General features: G+C 38.3%; 3 protein-coding genes across 3 annotated transcripts; 1 reads left to right on the top strand and 2 right to left on the bottom strand.

Annotated features, from left to right (window-relative positions):
• The first annotated feature begins 1,880 nt into the window (after positions 1-1,880).
• On the top strand, positions 1,881-2,558 carry LOC131430757 (ADP-ribosylation factor-like protein 2-binding protein). Its single transcript, XM_058595961.1, has 2 exons — positions 1,881-2,108; positions 2,178-2,558. The coding sequence occupies exons 1-2, from the start codon at positions 2,007-2,009 to the stop codon at positions 2,514-2,516; spliced, it is 441 nt and encodes a 146-aa protein (XP_058451944.1). The 5' UTR covers positions 1,881-2,006; the 3' UTR covers positions 2,517-2,558.
• On the bottom strand, positions 2,528-5,458 carry LOC131430748 (nuclear pore complex protein Nup93-1-like). The gene is made up of 4 exons (XM_058595951.1): positions 5,063-5,458; positions 3,648-5,005; positions 2,782-3,587; positions 2,528-2,717 (listed from the first exon to the last, which is right to left on the bottom strand). The coding sequence occupies exons 1-4, from the start codon at positions 5,221-5,223 to the stop codon at positions 2,598-2,600; spliced, it is 2,445 nt and encodes an 814-aa protein (XP_058451934.1). The 5' UTR covers positions 5,224-5,458; the 3' UTR covers positions 2,528-2,597.
• Positions 5,459-12,487: 7,029 nt separating this feature from the next.
• On the bottom strand, positions 12,488-14,101 carry LOC131430730 (mRNA cap guanine-N7 methyltransferase). The gene is made up of 2 exons (XM_058595927.1): positions 12,734-14,101; positions 12,488-12,663 (listed from the first exon to the last, which is right to left on the bottom strand). Exons 1-2 carry the CDS (start codon positions 13,911-13,913, stop codon positions 12,590-12,592), a joined length of 1,254 nt encoding a protein of 417 aa, XP_058451910.1. The 5' UTR covers positions 13,914-14,101; the 3' UTR covers positions 12,488-12,589.
• Positions 14,102-15,721: the final 1,620 nt, after the last annotated feature.

Genomic DNA, 15,721 nt, shown 5'->3' with positions numbered 1-15,721 from the left:
TTGCCGCATCTGGAGTGAAGATCAGCCTGAAGCATTGCATCCCAAAAAAGTCACTGTTTGCTGTGGACTATGGGCCGGTGGCATTATTCGTGAAATACTGGCCGATAGATGATTTCAATGAGCATTTGAATGAGACCTACCTAGTATGCCCAAAACATGGCGTTAACAATCCCTGGGAACTCAAGTTCGGAAGGCTAGAAATCTGTCACCCAGTAAAGACAGTAATCGAAATAAATCCAACACTTTCTGTTGGTTATAACTTTTTATTTTATGTTAGGTAACTCCTATACCTATATCTTTCCGCTGTGCCGGCTGGGGTACGAGTAACTATAGAACATAACGGGTAACCGGCGAGAAATTGTCAGTTCCCCATGTTATAGAGGTGGCTCGAAACAGCGTCTGTTCTCCGTGTTAGGGGCGACTGACTATTGTCCTAGTGTTAGCGTGGGACTCTCAAACAAGGCTGACACGATGGCCCTCCGGCGAACCTACTGTGCTGTCTCATAAGCCTAACAATGCGCTCGTAAATCAACAGTTACGGACAATCAAGGAAAAATACGGCGCGCAATAATCGGTAACGGTCCGCAATACAAAACATCAGAAAGAACAGTGACAACACATAGCGAATATAAATAGGGTTCCACCCCGTGGCGCAAATGGCCACGGGGCGGAAAAGACCACTCGCAATAATTCGAACTCTAAATGTCACATCTCACCGGCTAAGCCCTTTATAAGTGGATTCGAGCATAAGCTAAAATTGGCTTATGTTTATTTGACATGCCATCCACTTATTTGAGCCTCAGTAGTCGGCGAGTGCGAAAATGTCGATTTTATTGCCAAAGGTAAAATTTTCTTGTTCCAGAGTTTTTGAGTTGCAGAATATATTCCCTGGAAGAAGTCATGTTCGATGAGTGTTTTTATCTAATTATGTTATGACCTCGAAAATCCGAAATAAAGGGGTGGAGCGAAAGTGACCATTTTTTTGTAAGGCTAGACTCGGTCTGAGTAGTAAATTTATTGTTTTTGTTTTTCAAAAAACTTGTGGAACTCAACACAATTTCCGAGTACCTATCAGTAAATTACACAAAATAAGCATTGAATTCTGTGAAAATATTATTTTCCGCACTATTCTCTGCGCAAAGCCAAAAGTGGCCGTTTTCTTCACGATTTTTCCTACAAGTGAATAGTAAATGGATATGTCTCCTTTTCTTCTTCTCATCATGTTTTTTTTCCATTATTCATTTTTGTTCAGAACGCGTCACAACAATTTTGCTAAATTTGGTTGATTTAAAACAAAAAAAATTCACCCTTATTCTGAAAAACGACGTATTGATGTTTCGATCGAATATGGTTCGATCGAATCCTAGCTACCATTGATTATGCTAGCGTTATTGAGAATACAAATGAAATACGATCTAAAAATCGATACGTTGTTTGTTCAGAATAAGGGTGATTGTCTCCACCAGAAACAAAGAATTTACTAAATCAAAATCGTCGTTCCCCCGGTGAATGACCGATAGGTTAAAACCGGGCTAAAATAAACAACTAACTAACTAACTAAAATCGTCGTCAAAAATATCCGGTTTTTTTTAAATAACTAAATTTTTGGGCAAAAAATGTTCGATGATTAATTCGAGCATTTTTCAGTTTATACTAAATTTAATAATACCTTCAAGAAGGGAGATAAAAAGAAAAACTAATGAGATTATGAAAATAAAAATCTATTCGACTGTCAAGAAGATCGAAGTTAACTGTGTTGGTGAAAAGAAAACAAAGCTTATGAAACCAATGCAGCATGTTTTCTTCTAGCATGCGATATGCTATTTTTCCGTTGCTATGGTAACGGTTAAACAAATTCACACAAGCTTCCGTTGTGACAATCGAATGGTGAAGCGAGTTTGTAACTTTTGTCAGTTCGTTGTTTGAAAATTTTGCGTAATGGATTGAGTTCCGGACGGAAAAAAACCCGTCAGTAGATTGAACATACTGATTCTCATTCGGACGGAATGGATTTCGAAGAGAACTTAGTGGAGCGACACAATTCAGTCGAATATTTCGACGCGGTGATCGGTCACATCGAGGATATTGTAATTGGCGAGGAGTTTCAGGTACCAATTGAGGGGTCCGATACCGATGCTTCTTTTTTGCTCATTCATGTTGTATAATTTCCGGAACAGACAATGGTAAACCAGTTTATGGATTGTTACTATCATTTGTTTGAATCGGACGAGGAGAATAAATTTGTTTACACGGAAATCTACCAAAAGTACACCAACCTGATCGAGACGTTTATCGTGGAGAATTTGAACGAACGGATGAGTTGTTTCGATATGGATTTATTTGCTCTCGAGTTGGAAAACAAGAAGTCACAAGTGGATGGAGAAATCTTCGAGCTACTGTACACCCTGACTGATTTCCTTGCCTTCAAGGAGATGTTAATCGACTATAAGGCCTTCAAGGAAGGAACTTACGACGAACTGAACAAGAATTTTAGCGTAACCAGCCTTCAGAAGTGAAGTAATGTCCATTAATTTGATATTTTTTTTATTTCGCTTAATTGAAAAACAATATGCTATTTGGAAATAATGTGTTCGAAACTAGTGCATGAGAATTTCCGTTTGCACCAGACGGTTGTTGGTATCGCCGGGCATTCGGTAGGGCACAGTCGCTGCCATGTTGGTCAATGCTTTTGCCTGCTCGCGAAGGTAAACTAGTTGCTGAAACAAAAAAAAAGGTTAGTTCAATCATACAATCTTCCTTAAAACAAAAAGCTAAACCCACTCGTTCCCTTCCAGCATCGTCAAATTTGGCCAGATCTTTGCCCTTCAGCGCTTTATACTTGTTGTAGGCTATATCCATCGTCGCAATCAGCAGATCCGGAATAACTTTGCACACTTCACCACCAAGACGTTTAAAATTGTGCACACAAGCTTCCAGGTCGGACATTTTCAGTGGCACTAGCTTAATCCGTTCCAGCACCTCGAGAGCCGGCTGGTAGTTTTTGTTGTAATATTGATCGAAGAAAATGACCAACTCTTTCAACAGGTTAAATGTTGACCAGGTCTGAGGGTCGCAATTTTTCTCCGCACCAACATACCGCTCGGTAAATTCCAACGCCACTCGCTGTAATCGCTCTCGTAAGGTTCCGGGTTTGTTTGGTTGATGCACAACCTGCGACAGCATAATGGAAGTGTGCCGCAAAGCCTGTTCTTGATTATCGGCCAAATCAAACAGTTTGATCGCGTCTTCAAACATACCTCTTTTGACAAACTCTTCAGCGATCAATTCACAAGCCATTCGGGCATCGATGTGACTACTCTCGAACTGATCGATCAATCCTCGAGAACGTATTCCATCTCGCTGCATCTTACCAAACAGCAAATCAAAGTCACGGCATTCAATGGCCAGATCGGACACGCACACCAAAAACAGATTGCGACCCTCGGTGTCCTTTAGATTTCTTAGGAAGAAGAAATATTGCAGCGCTTCTGCTGGATCCGTGATTTCGAATTTTTTCACGTAAAGCATAATCAAACGAGCAATGTTGAGTCGCCGCATTGGCTGAGGGTCTTCGATGTCAACCGATACTGAAATAAAATGTTTCGAATTACCATCTCATCAGTTTTAAACTTGACAGAAAAACTTACACAACGGTTCCTGCAGATTCCGGGGACCACCAATCATGTGTAGTTCGTTCAATGCTAGTGCAATGTGCACTGCATGAGCTCTATATTTTTCGAAACGTGATAGAAACTCAATCCCTGCCTCAAACTGACCAGTCAGTGCAAGAACTTGGTAGTACAGATGTGGCTGTTCATTGGCATTGAAGTGCTTCTCGCCGTATTGTTCCAGAATCATAGCTTGCAGACCGGCATATGTTAGATGTTCCGTGTTATCATCCGATTCCGGACGAATCAATGACAACTGAATCCAGAGGAAATCATCGGAACTCTTAGCCACCTCCGGGTGCTGTTCTTGAATGTCACAGCAACCGATGATGCAATAGACGGCTCGTTTGTACGGATCGATCGCATTCCGAATTTGTCTTTTGTACTGCATGCGAATTTGAAGTTCCAGTTTTGGATTGATTTTTTGACCAGGATTGCGGCATTTCTCTTCCAGAACAGCAATGAAATCGTCATGACCCGGTCCGGCCATCTGCATACACTTGAGGGCCGAGGTAATATCGCCGCAGCGCAGACAGTAGTACACCATTGGCCACAGAGGTTTTCCGTCCACGTGACCATCTTGCAGTCCGATGAAACTGGAATTATTCTGATTGGCGAACTTCAGACCTACGAACGACCCAACCAAATTCAGAATACTTGGAATGCCACCTCGCTGGGCGTCCCGTAAATGTTCCGATATAACCGTCTGCATGAACAATTTGTAACGATTCTCCAGGTAGCGCTTGGCCTGTTCAATAAACTGTGACTGGGTGCAGCGGACTCGCAGCGGATCCTGTGTCCTCGGACTGGGTGTCACATTCGTCATGTACTTCATTATCTCCCAGATATCATTTACCTTCGAATCGTTAAAACTTTCCGCAATCTGAGCAAAGCGTTGCACCAGAGACGGACGCATCGCTCCTTCATTGATCAGCTTGTTGTATTCGTACACCTCCCTGGCGTAGGCCATTTCCTGGTTGTTCATTGACGACCGTCCTCCAAAAGTGCTTTCATTTAAAATCGTAAGTTCCGGTCCCTTCCGAATGTCGATCCAGTTCTGTGAAGGTCCAATCAATGCATTCATCAGCTTCACTTTCTCCAACTTCCAGTCATTCATTGTATGTTCCCATTTTTGGTTCTGAGCTGCTTGGAAGGAGTTTTTGTGTACTTCTTCGATGACCGACAGAATCGCATTCTCTTTCTCATTTCGCAGAAAACTCTGAATATCCGTCGTTGAAATCGGATCCAACGGTTCGAATGTTTTTCGCGAGCTCAATGTTTCCAGTTTTTGGGAAATTTTCGGTAAATCAATTCCTTTGTGCCCCAGCAGGATATGACTGAAATAGAAATGGAACTTGTGCATCTGAGGGTCAGAAAACGTTCTCAAAACTTACGCTTGCATATCCTGCGCTCCAGTTTGGGACACTCGGGAGTGCAGTTCTTGGGTGGCCTGCAAAACCTGCGGCAGGGTCCGTTCCACCCGCGGTAAGTCATCCGATACTTGCGTCTCATGGGTCAGCTTTTGAGCCTGCTGCAAAAGGGTGCTAAAATCCATATTCTTAACCTCAACCTCGTTGACAAGTTTTGTGCGGAGTAAATTTTCAAACGATTTGCACTAAATTCCGTAACAATTTGATGCTTCCCGCTGGGATCATGAAGTGGTTTTGCGCTTGAGATCAAATTTGAATATTTTCAAGCAGAATTTTAATAAATTACGGTACAAAATTGATTTTGAGCGGTTGCGGCAGCGATCCTTGTTTACACTGCCTTTGGATGGATTTTGCAGTGGAAATCAGCGTTGCCAGGTCATTTTTCCAAAAATCTGTTTTCGGCGTAAAAATCTATCTGTACCATATCGGTATCAGAATCTCGTCAACATAAGTTCACGGAAATGTCACCAAAGCTCATTTTGGTGAGCAAAAAAAACAAAAAGGTCTCGTTGCCAACCTTTTATCCTGTCTATCCATGCTATCAACGAAAATCGGTATTTATCTGTACGATCCGTGAATTATCGGTATTTTGGGAGTACATATCTGTATAAATACCGATAAATCGCTATACCTGGCAACGTTGATGGAAATAAAACTGACAGCATTTTAAATACATACTCAACAAATCTTCACTCAATTGGAGTTTAATTTTATCGTTAAAACTGTAGATTTGTGGAACACGATACTTATTCATCTTACTATACTACTTTTCTTTTATTATTACGGAGCCATTACTGCATTTTCTTGAAAGTTTCCAATAGAAATCGCAAGCTTGAAAGTTTTGCGAATAGTAAGGCGTCAAATATAAAATAAAGAGAAACTATCATTTGCGGTTAGGCCGTTTTATCGTGGGACTATCAAATTGTGCGTGAAGGTAGCAAAACTCACATGTGAATTTTCCATCAAATAGAATTAGGTGAGGAATTTTATTCCGGAATTCTATGTGAAATTCAGTTTTAATCAATGTGGTGTCCAGCGCAACCGATTCCGAATAATGGAAGCATTGTGCTTTTCAGTTGAACTTAGCACGCGACGGAAACGAAACGGAATAGCGCAATAAAAAATCACCCTGTTGCCGTAGCGCGTGTGAATGCGGATCAACATACTGTAAAATATCCGACATTATAGCACAGAGAACAGACATCCAAGCTAGTGCAATCATTTTCAAATTCTTACAATCTATAATCATAGAGCATTCGATTTGTTATTTGCGATTGGTGCCAGTGTATGCTACAATTCGTGTGTGCCCGCACCGCTGCCATTGACCCAGTTTGGTCGGCGCGTGGTTTCATTTAACTATTCTATAGATGTTCATTATAACCGGGGTGTCATTTTACCTGCCTTTTCGAGACAATTGCTCGCTATAGATTATTTTATTGTATATGTCCGCAAAGCGATCGCCGAGTTTGCCTGCTATGATTTCCAGGAAGATTCTTAAATTACAGTTTCACGTCGGCCGTTTATGGCCCGCTCATGCTTCGTCGGCGTTATGATCTACACTCAATGTATGTCATTGCGAATAGTATATTCGGTTTTTGCTTACTTTCGCGATATCCATTCATGTTTTTTTTTTGCTTCCATTCTTTTGATTAACTTAATTCAATCATTTAGTTTGAGCTTTTCGAATCGCGAACATGTCTCCTCAAGTATTCGTAATCGGTACCCCAAGTGCCTATGCTAGTTGGTGCGAGAGCACCAATGTGATTCAGGTAAGTACCAGTGTTGCCTTTTTAAAATCATTATGAAAATCTGCCAGTTATCTACAGGATCAGTGGTTTAAACAGAAGAAAAAAAATATACGTTCTCGCTACTGCTATACAGTATTCGTACACATAAACAACAACAATCTATTATTGAAACAACCATAGAGCAATGTTATGAAAAGTGAAACAGGCAAAGAAAAGAGTTCGGTGTCCGAGCGGAAAAATTGTGAAGTATTGTTATAAATAATTTAAAGTATTGGATATTAAGCTGAAGTACAGAAAAAATATGGTCGAAAATCGTGCAAAAAAAAACATTATTAGATTAGCAGTACTTTGAAATGTTCTTATTTCGTGAAAATTAACCAAAGTGAGATTGAAGAAATACATAATAATTAAGCAGAAAGATAAAGAATGGGGGTTCATAACAGACATTGGAACGTATAATAAATGTTTCGCGATACAAGGAATGAAAATTTGTTCATTAGAAGAAATCGAGATAAACCTAGCGGAAAGTGACGAATGTATAACTAAAATATTATATAAAAGCCTAAGAGACTCATGCGAAGCAAGAACTATGAAACTAAATCACACAATGTGGTTCGAATCAGCGCATACAAATGAATGGATATATAGTGCTCCAACGAAAGAGAAGATAACCATAATTAACAACGATGTTACCACAACTAGGGAAATAATTGGAATTGGCGCGATCAAACTAAACCAAGGAATGACCTTGGTAACCGACGAAGTAAAAATAGGAAATTCGCAAGGACGAAATAGAAACAAGACAATATATCTCGAAAATATAACAGATGTCACACCGGAAAGCCTGATTAATTGGAAGCACAAGATTATTCCTGTAATAAATAAGGATAATAAGATTTTCACATTTATTGATAATAAACGCCTTTTCGACCTGGGTATTGACGTCAAAAGAATAATAGAACACCGAACACTGTTAGAAAATGTAATATATGCGCCCCTGGAACAGCCGTGGATTACGATGAGTACAGTAATTATCATATGTGGTATAGTAACGACGATATGTGCGTTCTGCCACAAAGGAAAGTTTTCATGTTGTACTAAAACCAAAATAGTGCATAACGAAAAAAGTGGATCATCGAATGACATGACCCACACAAACAAGAAAAATGTAAAAGAAGAACAAACTCAAGAAACTATAAATATTCCTTGTATCACTAACACTGAAAGAAACACTGTCGAAACAATGGTAGTAGGAATGGTCACAGCAGAAACACATGCACGCGAAATTGATGGTCAATCGAATAAAGACGCGAATATACTAGAAAACCCAGACACGCAACCCTCAAAACCGAAAACTAAAAACAAAAGCACTCGAAATATCGTAGTGATCTGAATATTCTTTGTTTATCCTTATGGGCTGTCAGCATATGTGCGAGAATGATTGAAGCAAAAGGTATAAAGGAATGACTGGACAAGGGAAGCGCGCCCCAGAATGAATGAAGAAGAATGTCTAAACAGGCTCCACAAAAATCTATATATATATTATTAGACAGATAACTAACAGACAAATCCAAGTATATTTCTAGGTCTATTTAACAGCCAAAAAGAAAAAAAAACCCGAGGCTCCGTTCGACAGGAAGAAGGAGTCGCGGTCACAAGCAGACCATCAATCTAGATGCAGTGTTCATTAGAAGAAAGGACGAAAGACGAATACAAACGAGGTGAAAAATGAGGTAATATTTGGCATGTAAAGAAAGTTGTTTAAAAAAAAAAAGAGGAGAAAGAAAAAGGAAAAAAAATATATATATATATATATATATATATATATATATATATATATATATATATATATATATATATATATATATATATATATATATATATATATATATATATATATATATATATAAAGAAATAAATAATTTAGGAACAACAATGCAACAATCTTCGCATGCCACCACTTTTAAGAAAACATCTACTTTTACAGGATGGGGGGGAAGCCAACACTATACCGATTGCCGAAAAAAAAAAATTAAAATTACGAAATTTGATTTGTGTGGAAATATATATATATATAATTAGTCATGAGTCTACGATTGTTTACGAAATCTGATTTTGTGTTAAAACTCAGTGGAAGTAATGCATTAGTGAAATGATATGAAATGATAACAATTGAGTGTCAGTTACAATTAATAGTTATGCGCATGCAGATTTAATAAGAGATTAGTCCTAGAAGAGGTAAAAGCCCTGGCCAACGTGTGCGTCCAACGTATTCATCGCGGTCTTGCAAGAAGGAAGGATGTCGGTAGCATAGCAAAGCTACCTAAGAGAACGAGAGGGTGTGGTCGAATGCGGTGGCAAGTCGAAGACAAAGGGGACCGTGGACCCATCAAGATGTCGGAAATATGAACACAAGAGCCAGTAAATCGGAAGGAGGTGCAGATTCGGTGTTGGGGACCATAGCAACGAATCGAAGTAGAAAGCAGTCAACACAATTAAAGACGATGCGCGGGGGGGCACCACAACAGTCCAAAGTGCTATCCCGTGTCTCACACGCAATAAGATAAGAAGGAAGTAAACGTAGTCGACACCGTCGGAAATGATCTGCGCGGGGGTGCCACAGCAATACAAGGTACTACCCCGTCTTTCATTCAGTGGGCATCGTCAAAGCTCAACTGAGTGCCATAAACAAGCGAAGGAAAAGAATTCAATGATCATTGGGAAAGCGACCACGAAACCGGACGTAACATTTTTTTTGGAGATGCGCTAGAAGCCTCAACTCATCGGACAGAATAATGCAGCAATTTCGATGATAATTAAAACTCAAACGAAACAGCGATTAATTCCTAAACTATGGTCAACAAACCGAAGGATACTGAGATGAGAACCAGACGAGAAGAAGGAGCCACCATGGAGGAAATGACACGGCACCCAGAGTCCAAGACTAGCAACCGTTCGATCACCCCACTACACAGAGAGGGTACAGACAAAAGCAACTACAAGGCGGCACTGGGTCTGGAATGGAAGCACACGCTACGGCATTATAAGGTTAGGGAAGCTAACGTCATCAAATATTTACATGAAACAAAGTGCATATGTAAACAAAAAAAAACACAAATAAATATGTAAACAAAAAAAAAAAATAGGATAAAAAAAATAAAAAAATTATTAATCTTTTGTAACGGCAATCTTAGGTTTTACATTTAGTTAGCATAACGGGTTAAGTTATTACCCGCGCAATCAACTTGATGGTAGCATCAAGCTCAGTAAGTAAGGGGGCATGCAGCAGCCCTAATTTTTTCCAAAGAAATCTTTATCTAGTACAGACAGTAGACCAGTATAGTAATAACTGATAACGATGATGACAGTGTATCGATATTCATCAACTATACAGAAGTAATCCTTACATTCACTTACATTGTAACTGTAGCAGCCCTAATTTTTCCATAAAAATCTTTATCTAGCCCGTACAGGCAGTAGACCAGTTGAGCCATTGTAATGCCCACGGCTGGCTATTTCAATATATTGCATCAGCCAGAAGAAACCGATCGAATTAATTGATTATGTACATATGCGACGCGATCGCAGGGGAATTCATGTAGGTAGTTATAGGTGGTAGTTAGTCTACCAGATATATATATATATATATATATATATATATATATATATATATATATATATATATATATATATATATATATATATATATATATATATATATATATATATATATATATATATATATATATATATATATATATATATATATATATATATATATATATATATATATATATATATATATATATATCAGTATAGGTTTTTGGTAGTTACATAGGTTGGAGTATAAAAGGGTCGGTTTTTGGTTTAGGCAGGGCTCTTTTCTTTAACCTTACTGAAGAGTAATGCTCCTTGTGCGACCGGGTAACACCGTAATCAAACTTGGATACCATTACTCAGGCCAAAGCAGTAGTTAAGAAAAGAATAGTTAGAAGTGATTACCGCAGAGATCAGGTCAGGCACCAAATTAGGTGCTGTAGGCAAGTTAAAACAGTAAAGTGAAAAAATTTTATTAGAAGGAAATAAAGGGAAAAAAAAAGAAAATTTGTGTGTTATAAAGTGCTTCGAAAAACACTACCCGATGGGAAATTTACGAATGTATCGAGTAAAGTGAAAAAAATTTTATTAGAAGGAAATAAAAGGAAAAAAAAGAAAATTTGTGTGTTATAAAGTGCTTCGAAAAACACTACCCCTCTCGCCGCTCGGGCAAAAGCTTTGCCGCATCATTTTCAAAAGAGCTGTGTAAAGCAAACAAGTAAAAATCCGTACAAAATCACCATTGCGCACGACTTTGCACGCATAAATTACCATTGTATGAAAGCTCGAACGCAAGAGCTCATAAAGAATTACTGGACTGCTCAAAGCGCCTCTACAGGAGAATTACTACTTGGTGATTGCATTCGAAAACAACCGATAAATTCCTTACACAAATTGAAATCTCTCCTTCGATGCCTGTTCTCTGTGTTGGAGGGAACGAGTATTGATTTTGAATGAATTCTTTTGTGAGTTTCAACTTTTTTGCTGTTGATTGAAAGGAAATTGAATGCAAATTTATCGTTTAATTTTTATTTGTATTGGCTTTATCAAGGCTGTGAAACATTTTAACTTTTAATTTAAATTTCACTTTTTGCTAGTAATTTTTTATCGTATAGTTGAATCTGACTGCATCTACGGATCAATTTCAAATTTGACTGATGTTGTGTGGATTTATTTTGCGTTGAAAACGAAATGATACCAAGTTGTATAACAATTATTTGCAACCAGAGCTAAAAAAGTCTTTCATTGATTCAAAATAGCCGACAATGACTAGAAATTAATGTCACTCTCAGCTCCGCTTGTCCAGTCGACTTAAGCGGAACAGTAGTTTCAAAATGGTGTTCTTTCTTTCATTTACCCATTTCAGTCACTTTCGGTTTCCAGTGAAAACCGTATACTGTGCAGTGTCGATATTCAACCGAAGCTTCGAGAATCGATAATGACAGAAAACGATTCACAATGATAGTAGTTCAGGTTTCCAAAGAGATTCTGGGGTGTAATTCCTTCGATTTAACATATTTTAGACATTCTTTATAGCCAAACGTCCGAGATTTCTTTATATCGATGAAATTATTAGAATTGAAATACGAGGGATAAAGCTCACCAAAGAGTATTTGCGCCTCTCAAGTTGTTTGTTTAATTATAATAATTCGTAAACAATCAGGTTCAATTCCTTCGTAAAATTAGTTTTTGGTCCATTTGTGTAGTTGTTCTCCGGTAATATATTTCACTATATCAAAATAAAATCGTTTCTGAAAATAAAATTCTTTTCAACGACAAATAAAATGATTTATTTATGTATTCTGTTCGAAGTTCTATTATACTCACTATAAACAGGTCTATCTTTTTTGAATTCATTGGTAGTGATAATTATTTCAATGATTTTTTGTGCATAAAGTTTGCTTCAATATTATTAGACAATGGAAAGATCATTAAAATAATTCAATGTATTTACTTTCATGTTTCATATCGTTGTGTAATAAAATTTTAAACTTGTAATTGTGATAAACACAAGAGAAACAACATACAAGAAAAAACATGCACACTGAGAAAAAAAGAACTAATTTTTTATAGTATTCACAATCGTGAAATTGTTACATCCCTAATTAAAAAAAACTAATAGCTTGATCATTGCTCATTCCTGGAACTACGAGTACACCGGTTTTCCGTTCTTGTCCCAGCTGGTTTTCATTTTTTGAAACGCAAAAAACATGTACAGCGCTGCAATGAAAAAAAAATTATTAGTTTCCTCAAGCATTCGACACACGGATCGTGCCGTTCCAATACTCACTGCCAGCTTCCCATTCCGACTTGGACAATGTGCCGACCTTTGCTCGCCGGTCGTCAGTTTTCTGGTCCAAAAACCGAATCGCATGTTGATACTCGTCCCGGTTTCGTTGCCTTTCGCAGTCGCTCCGGGAATGGCCGGGATAGGTTTCCAGCGCTTGCATCTTTTCTATCAACCCCTTCCAGGTAGGAATCGACTCGTCGTACAGTTCATCGAAGCGCTTCTTTTCGATCAACCGAAGGCCAAATTTTCGGGCAAGCTTGATCAGTGTCGGAAAATGAACCAGAAACTCCGGACAGTCCACCACACCGTCCAGCTGAAAGTTGTACTTGGCCCCAAACAGGGGCGGTTTTTCCGTATCGCATTGGAATGAGATACGATAGACGTCATTGCCGAACGAATCGCTTCCGGATGCTCGCTGCCGTTTCATGATTTCGTTTGCATCCGGAATCGTTCCTATAAAATATCCTCCCTCCTTCAAACATTCGGCAGCATTTTTGAGCATGAATTCTGCCTGCTTCAACGATTCGAAACAGTAGTGAAATGCAAACTGACAGCTGACCAGTTGCAAATCTATCGAAACATCCTTATATTTTTCCCTTAACCTCTGTAAGGTGGCATCCGCAGTGAAAAACTCCGCCGTAAAAAGCTTTCCTCCATCGTTATTCGGTCTCATTTTCTTATAGCGAGCCTCACATTGTTCCACACTCACTTCCGCGATATCCGTACAGATCAGATGGGTAATGTTACCCTTTAACCATTTGAGCAGATCTCCTCCCTTTCCACAGCACATATCCATGACCCGCAGCGGATTACCTCGGGTTGTTTTCTCCCTCACGATATCCAAATACTTGTTGATGATAATGCTTTTGATCCAATTGTTAAAATTCCTCATGTAGAAAATGTTCGACTTGGTTCGCTCCTGTAATCCACGTTCCTCTATCTGATTGTAGTGGGTCGCCACAACCACAGTATGGTTACTTTTATGTTTTTTCACATCGCGATCCGTGTCATCGCTGTCGTCACTAAAAGCACGTTTCACCTGATTTGAATTGCTTGAGGCAGCTTGATCGATTTGAACTGCAGTACTCTGCGCCTGTTCCGGCTGCTCGTCATTGGACTCGCTGTCTTCCGACAATCGCCGCATTGGACCAAAACTTACTGTCTCAGCCGGCTCCGTCATCGTAAATAACGGAACTGTGCGAGTGAATTATCTACGATATTCCTACCACCTATCGGCTGTATAGGTAGCAATTTAAGCTGATGGTCTCTTGATTTTAGTTACACCTACTATAATAAATCCGTACGAATCAGTTCATGGACCGCTGACCAAAGACGAATAGAAATTGAAAAAAATAGTCTCGATTTGACGTTTATGCTGCAGATTTTCAGATCGAAAAATATGCCCAGCGATTTTTGTTCCTATGATTGAACCAAACATTTACACGCTGTTTGAAAATTACTTAATATTAAGGTAGCGCTTCGCCGTGGCTAGGTCGAAGTAAGGCAACTCAATGCTTCCTTTTGCTTTGTAGCCGAAATTCCACCCTAAATTGCAAATTTCTCCAATACTAACCCGATTCATGAAAAATCAAAAACATACGATTGTAGATAAATGATGCATTTGGCGAAAAATATCAGTTAAAAAAGCATTTCTTTAGCGAGATTTCGTACGATTTTTGTTAAACATTTTGCTTTCTTGTGTGTTGACATTGTGAGTGTGCGAAAGAATAAGAAAAAACTCATTATTTTTTACAACTCGCACGAAATCTTTCCATAAAAACGTTTATCAGGCACAATTTATATACGAAACGATAGAAAAACTATTTATCTAGAATCGTATGTTCTTGGAATTTCCGTTTTCTTCCCCGTTCTCTCGCAATTTTGGGTAAAGTGCGTGAAATCCCGAGATAGGCAGCGAACTTCCCCTGACCACGGCGAAGCGCTACATTAAGTTCTTTTCGCTTGATTATAAAACAGTATGCAGGGGAAAAATTCTCATAAAACTTATTAAAATGGCAGTATAAGCAAGTGACAGTTTTTCTTTGTTTACTTTTTCGATTTAAGATCGAATAATTCACTTGGAATTCAGAATTTTCAGTTGAAGTTGTCAATGTCGTTTTTATACAATCTGAACAGAAGAATTTGTAGAAAATTGTAAAAAAAAGCGCACAAAACCGTTCGCAACTGTGATCTTTAAATAGGTTACTACGTTGATGTATCATATATTAAATACCCTTTACAGCAAAACTTCACAGATTATTATTTCGAAGAAAGAATGATAATTGAAATTTGACTAATTGTTTTTACTCAAATTTCTGAAAACGCAACGCTTACGTTCAGATAAATTCACTGGTGATATTCTTAAATTACACCTTATGATGTCTTGAAAAATACTGAAATACAGTTTCATACACACTTGAATTGTATTATCGATCTCAGCTGTTCAAACCTCGGTAGCTTATTTTTTCAGTAAAAATAATATTTCATCACAGCGGTACCTTAAGATACTGCCGTCAACATATGTTTATTTGTGCTAATCACCCCGATTCTGAATTTCAGTCGAATTTTTTCGATCGGATGCGAAATTTTGCATTCTGTATCTCGATCGAATTCGAGTTTTCCATATAAAATCATCACTTGATCGAATTACAGAATGCAAATTTTGAAATTCGATCGAAAGAATCCGATTCGATCGAAATACAGAATAGAGATGAATATATCAGTTGAATGAAAATGTTTGGTAGTTCGTCTGTTCTAAACTCGTCCAAAGATGATAAAATCACCGAGCAGTTTAGTGTGTAAGAACAATTTAAATTTCATTCCATTTGTATGATTTTCTTAGCCGAAAAATAAGATGTAGATCGAACCTGTGTATAAATTTTATTGCAAATTTTATATCGGTCACAAGTGTGAAAAAATAATAAGGCAAATTGTCGAGAAAAAAAACAAATGGCGTGTTGTACTTGAAGAACTTGTGCTTATTGCTGA

Source organism: Malaya genurostris, chromosome 1 (assembly GCF_030247185.1).
Source record: "Malaya genurostris strain Urasoe2022 chromosome 1, Malgen_1.1, whole genome shotgun sequence".
NCBI lineage: Eukaryota > Metazoa > Arthropoda > Insecta > Diptera > Culicidae > Malaya > Malaya genurostris.
The sequence above is the reverse complement of the archived record's forward strand: the minus strand, read 5'-3'. Positions and strand labels throughout refer to the sequence as shown.

Bases quoted from the DNA above. Each gene is read 5' to 3' on its own strand.
- LOC131430757 (XM_058595961.1), top strand. From the start codon at position 2,007: ATGGATTTCGAAGAGAACTTAGTGGAGCGACACAATTCAGTCGAATAT. The intron at 2,109-2,177 runs GTACCAATTGAG...TTTCCGGAACAG, and splicing joins TAATTGGCGAGGAGTTTCAG to ACAATGGTAAACCAGTTTAT.
- LOC131430748 (XM_058595951.1), bottom strand. From the start codon at position 5,223: ATGGATTTTAGCACCCTTTTGCAGCAGGCTCAAAAGCTGACCCATGAG. The intron at 3,588-3,647 runs GTAAGTTTTTCT...ATTTTATTTCAG, and splicing joins GAATCTGCAGGAACCGTTGT to TATCGGTTGACATCGAAGAC. The intron at 2,718-2,781 runs GTGGGTTTAGCT...TTTTTGTTTCAG, and splicing joins ACGATGCTGGAAGGGAACGA to CAACTAGTTTACCTTCGCGA.
- LOC131430730 (XM_058595927.1), bottom strand. From the start codon at position 13,913: ATGACGGAGCCGGCTGAGACAGTAAGTTTTGGTCCAATGCGGCGATTG. The intron at 12,664-12,733 runs GTGAGTATTGGA...TTTTCATTGCAG, and splicing joins GTCGGAATGGGAAGCTGGCA to CGCTGTACATGTTTTTTGCG.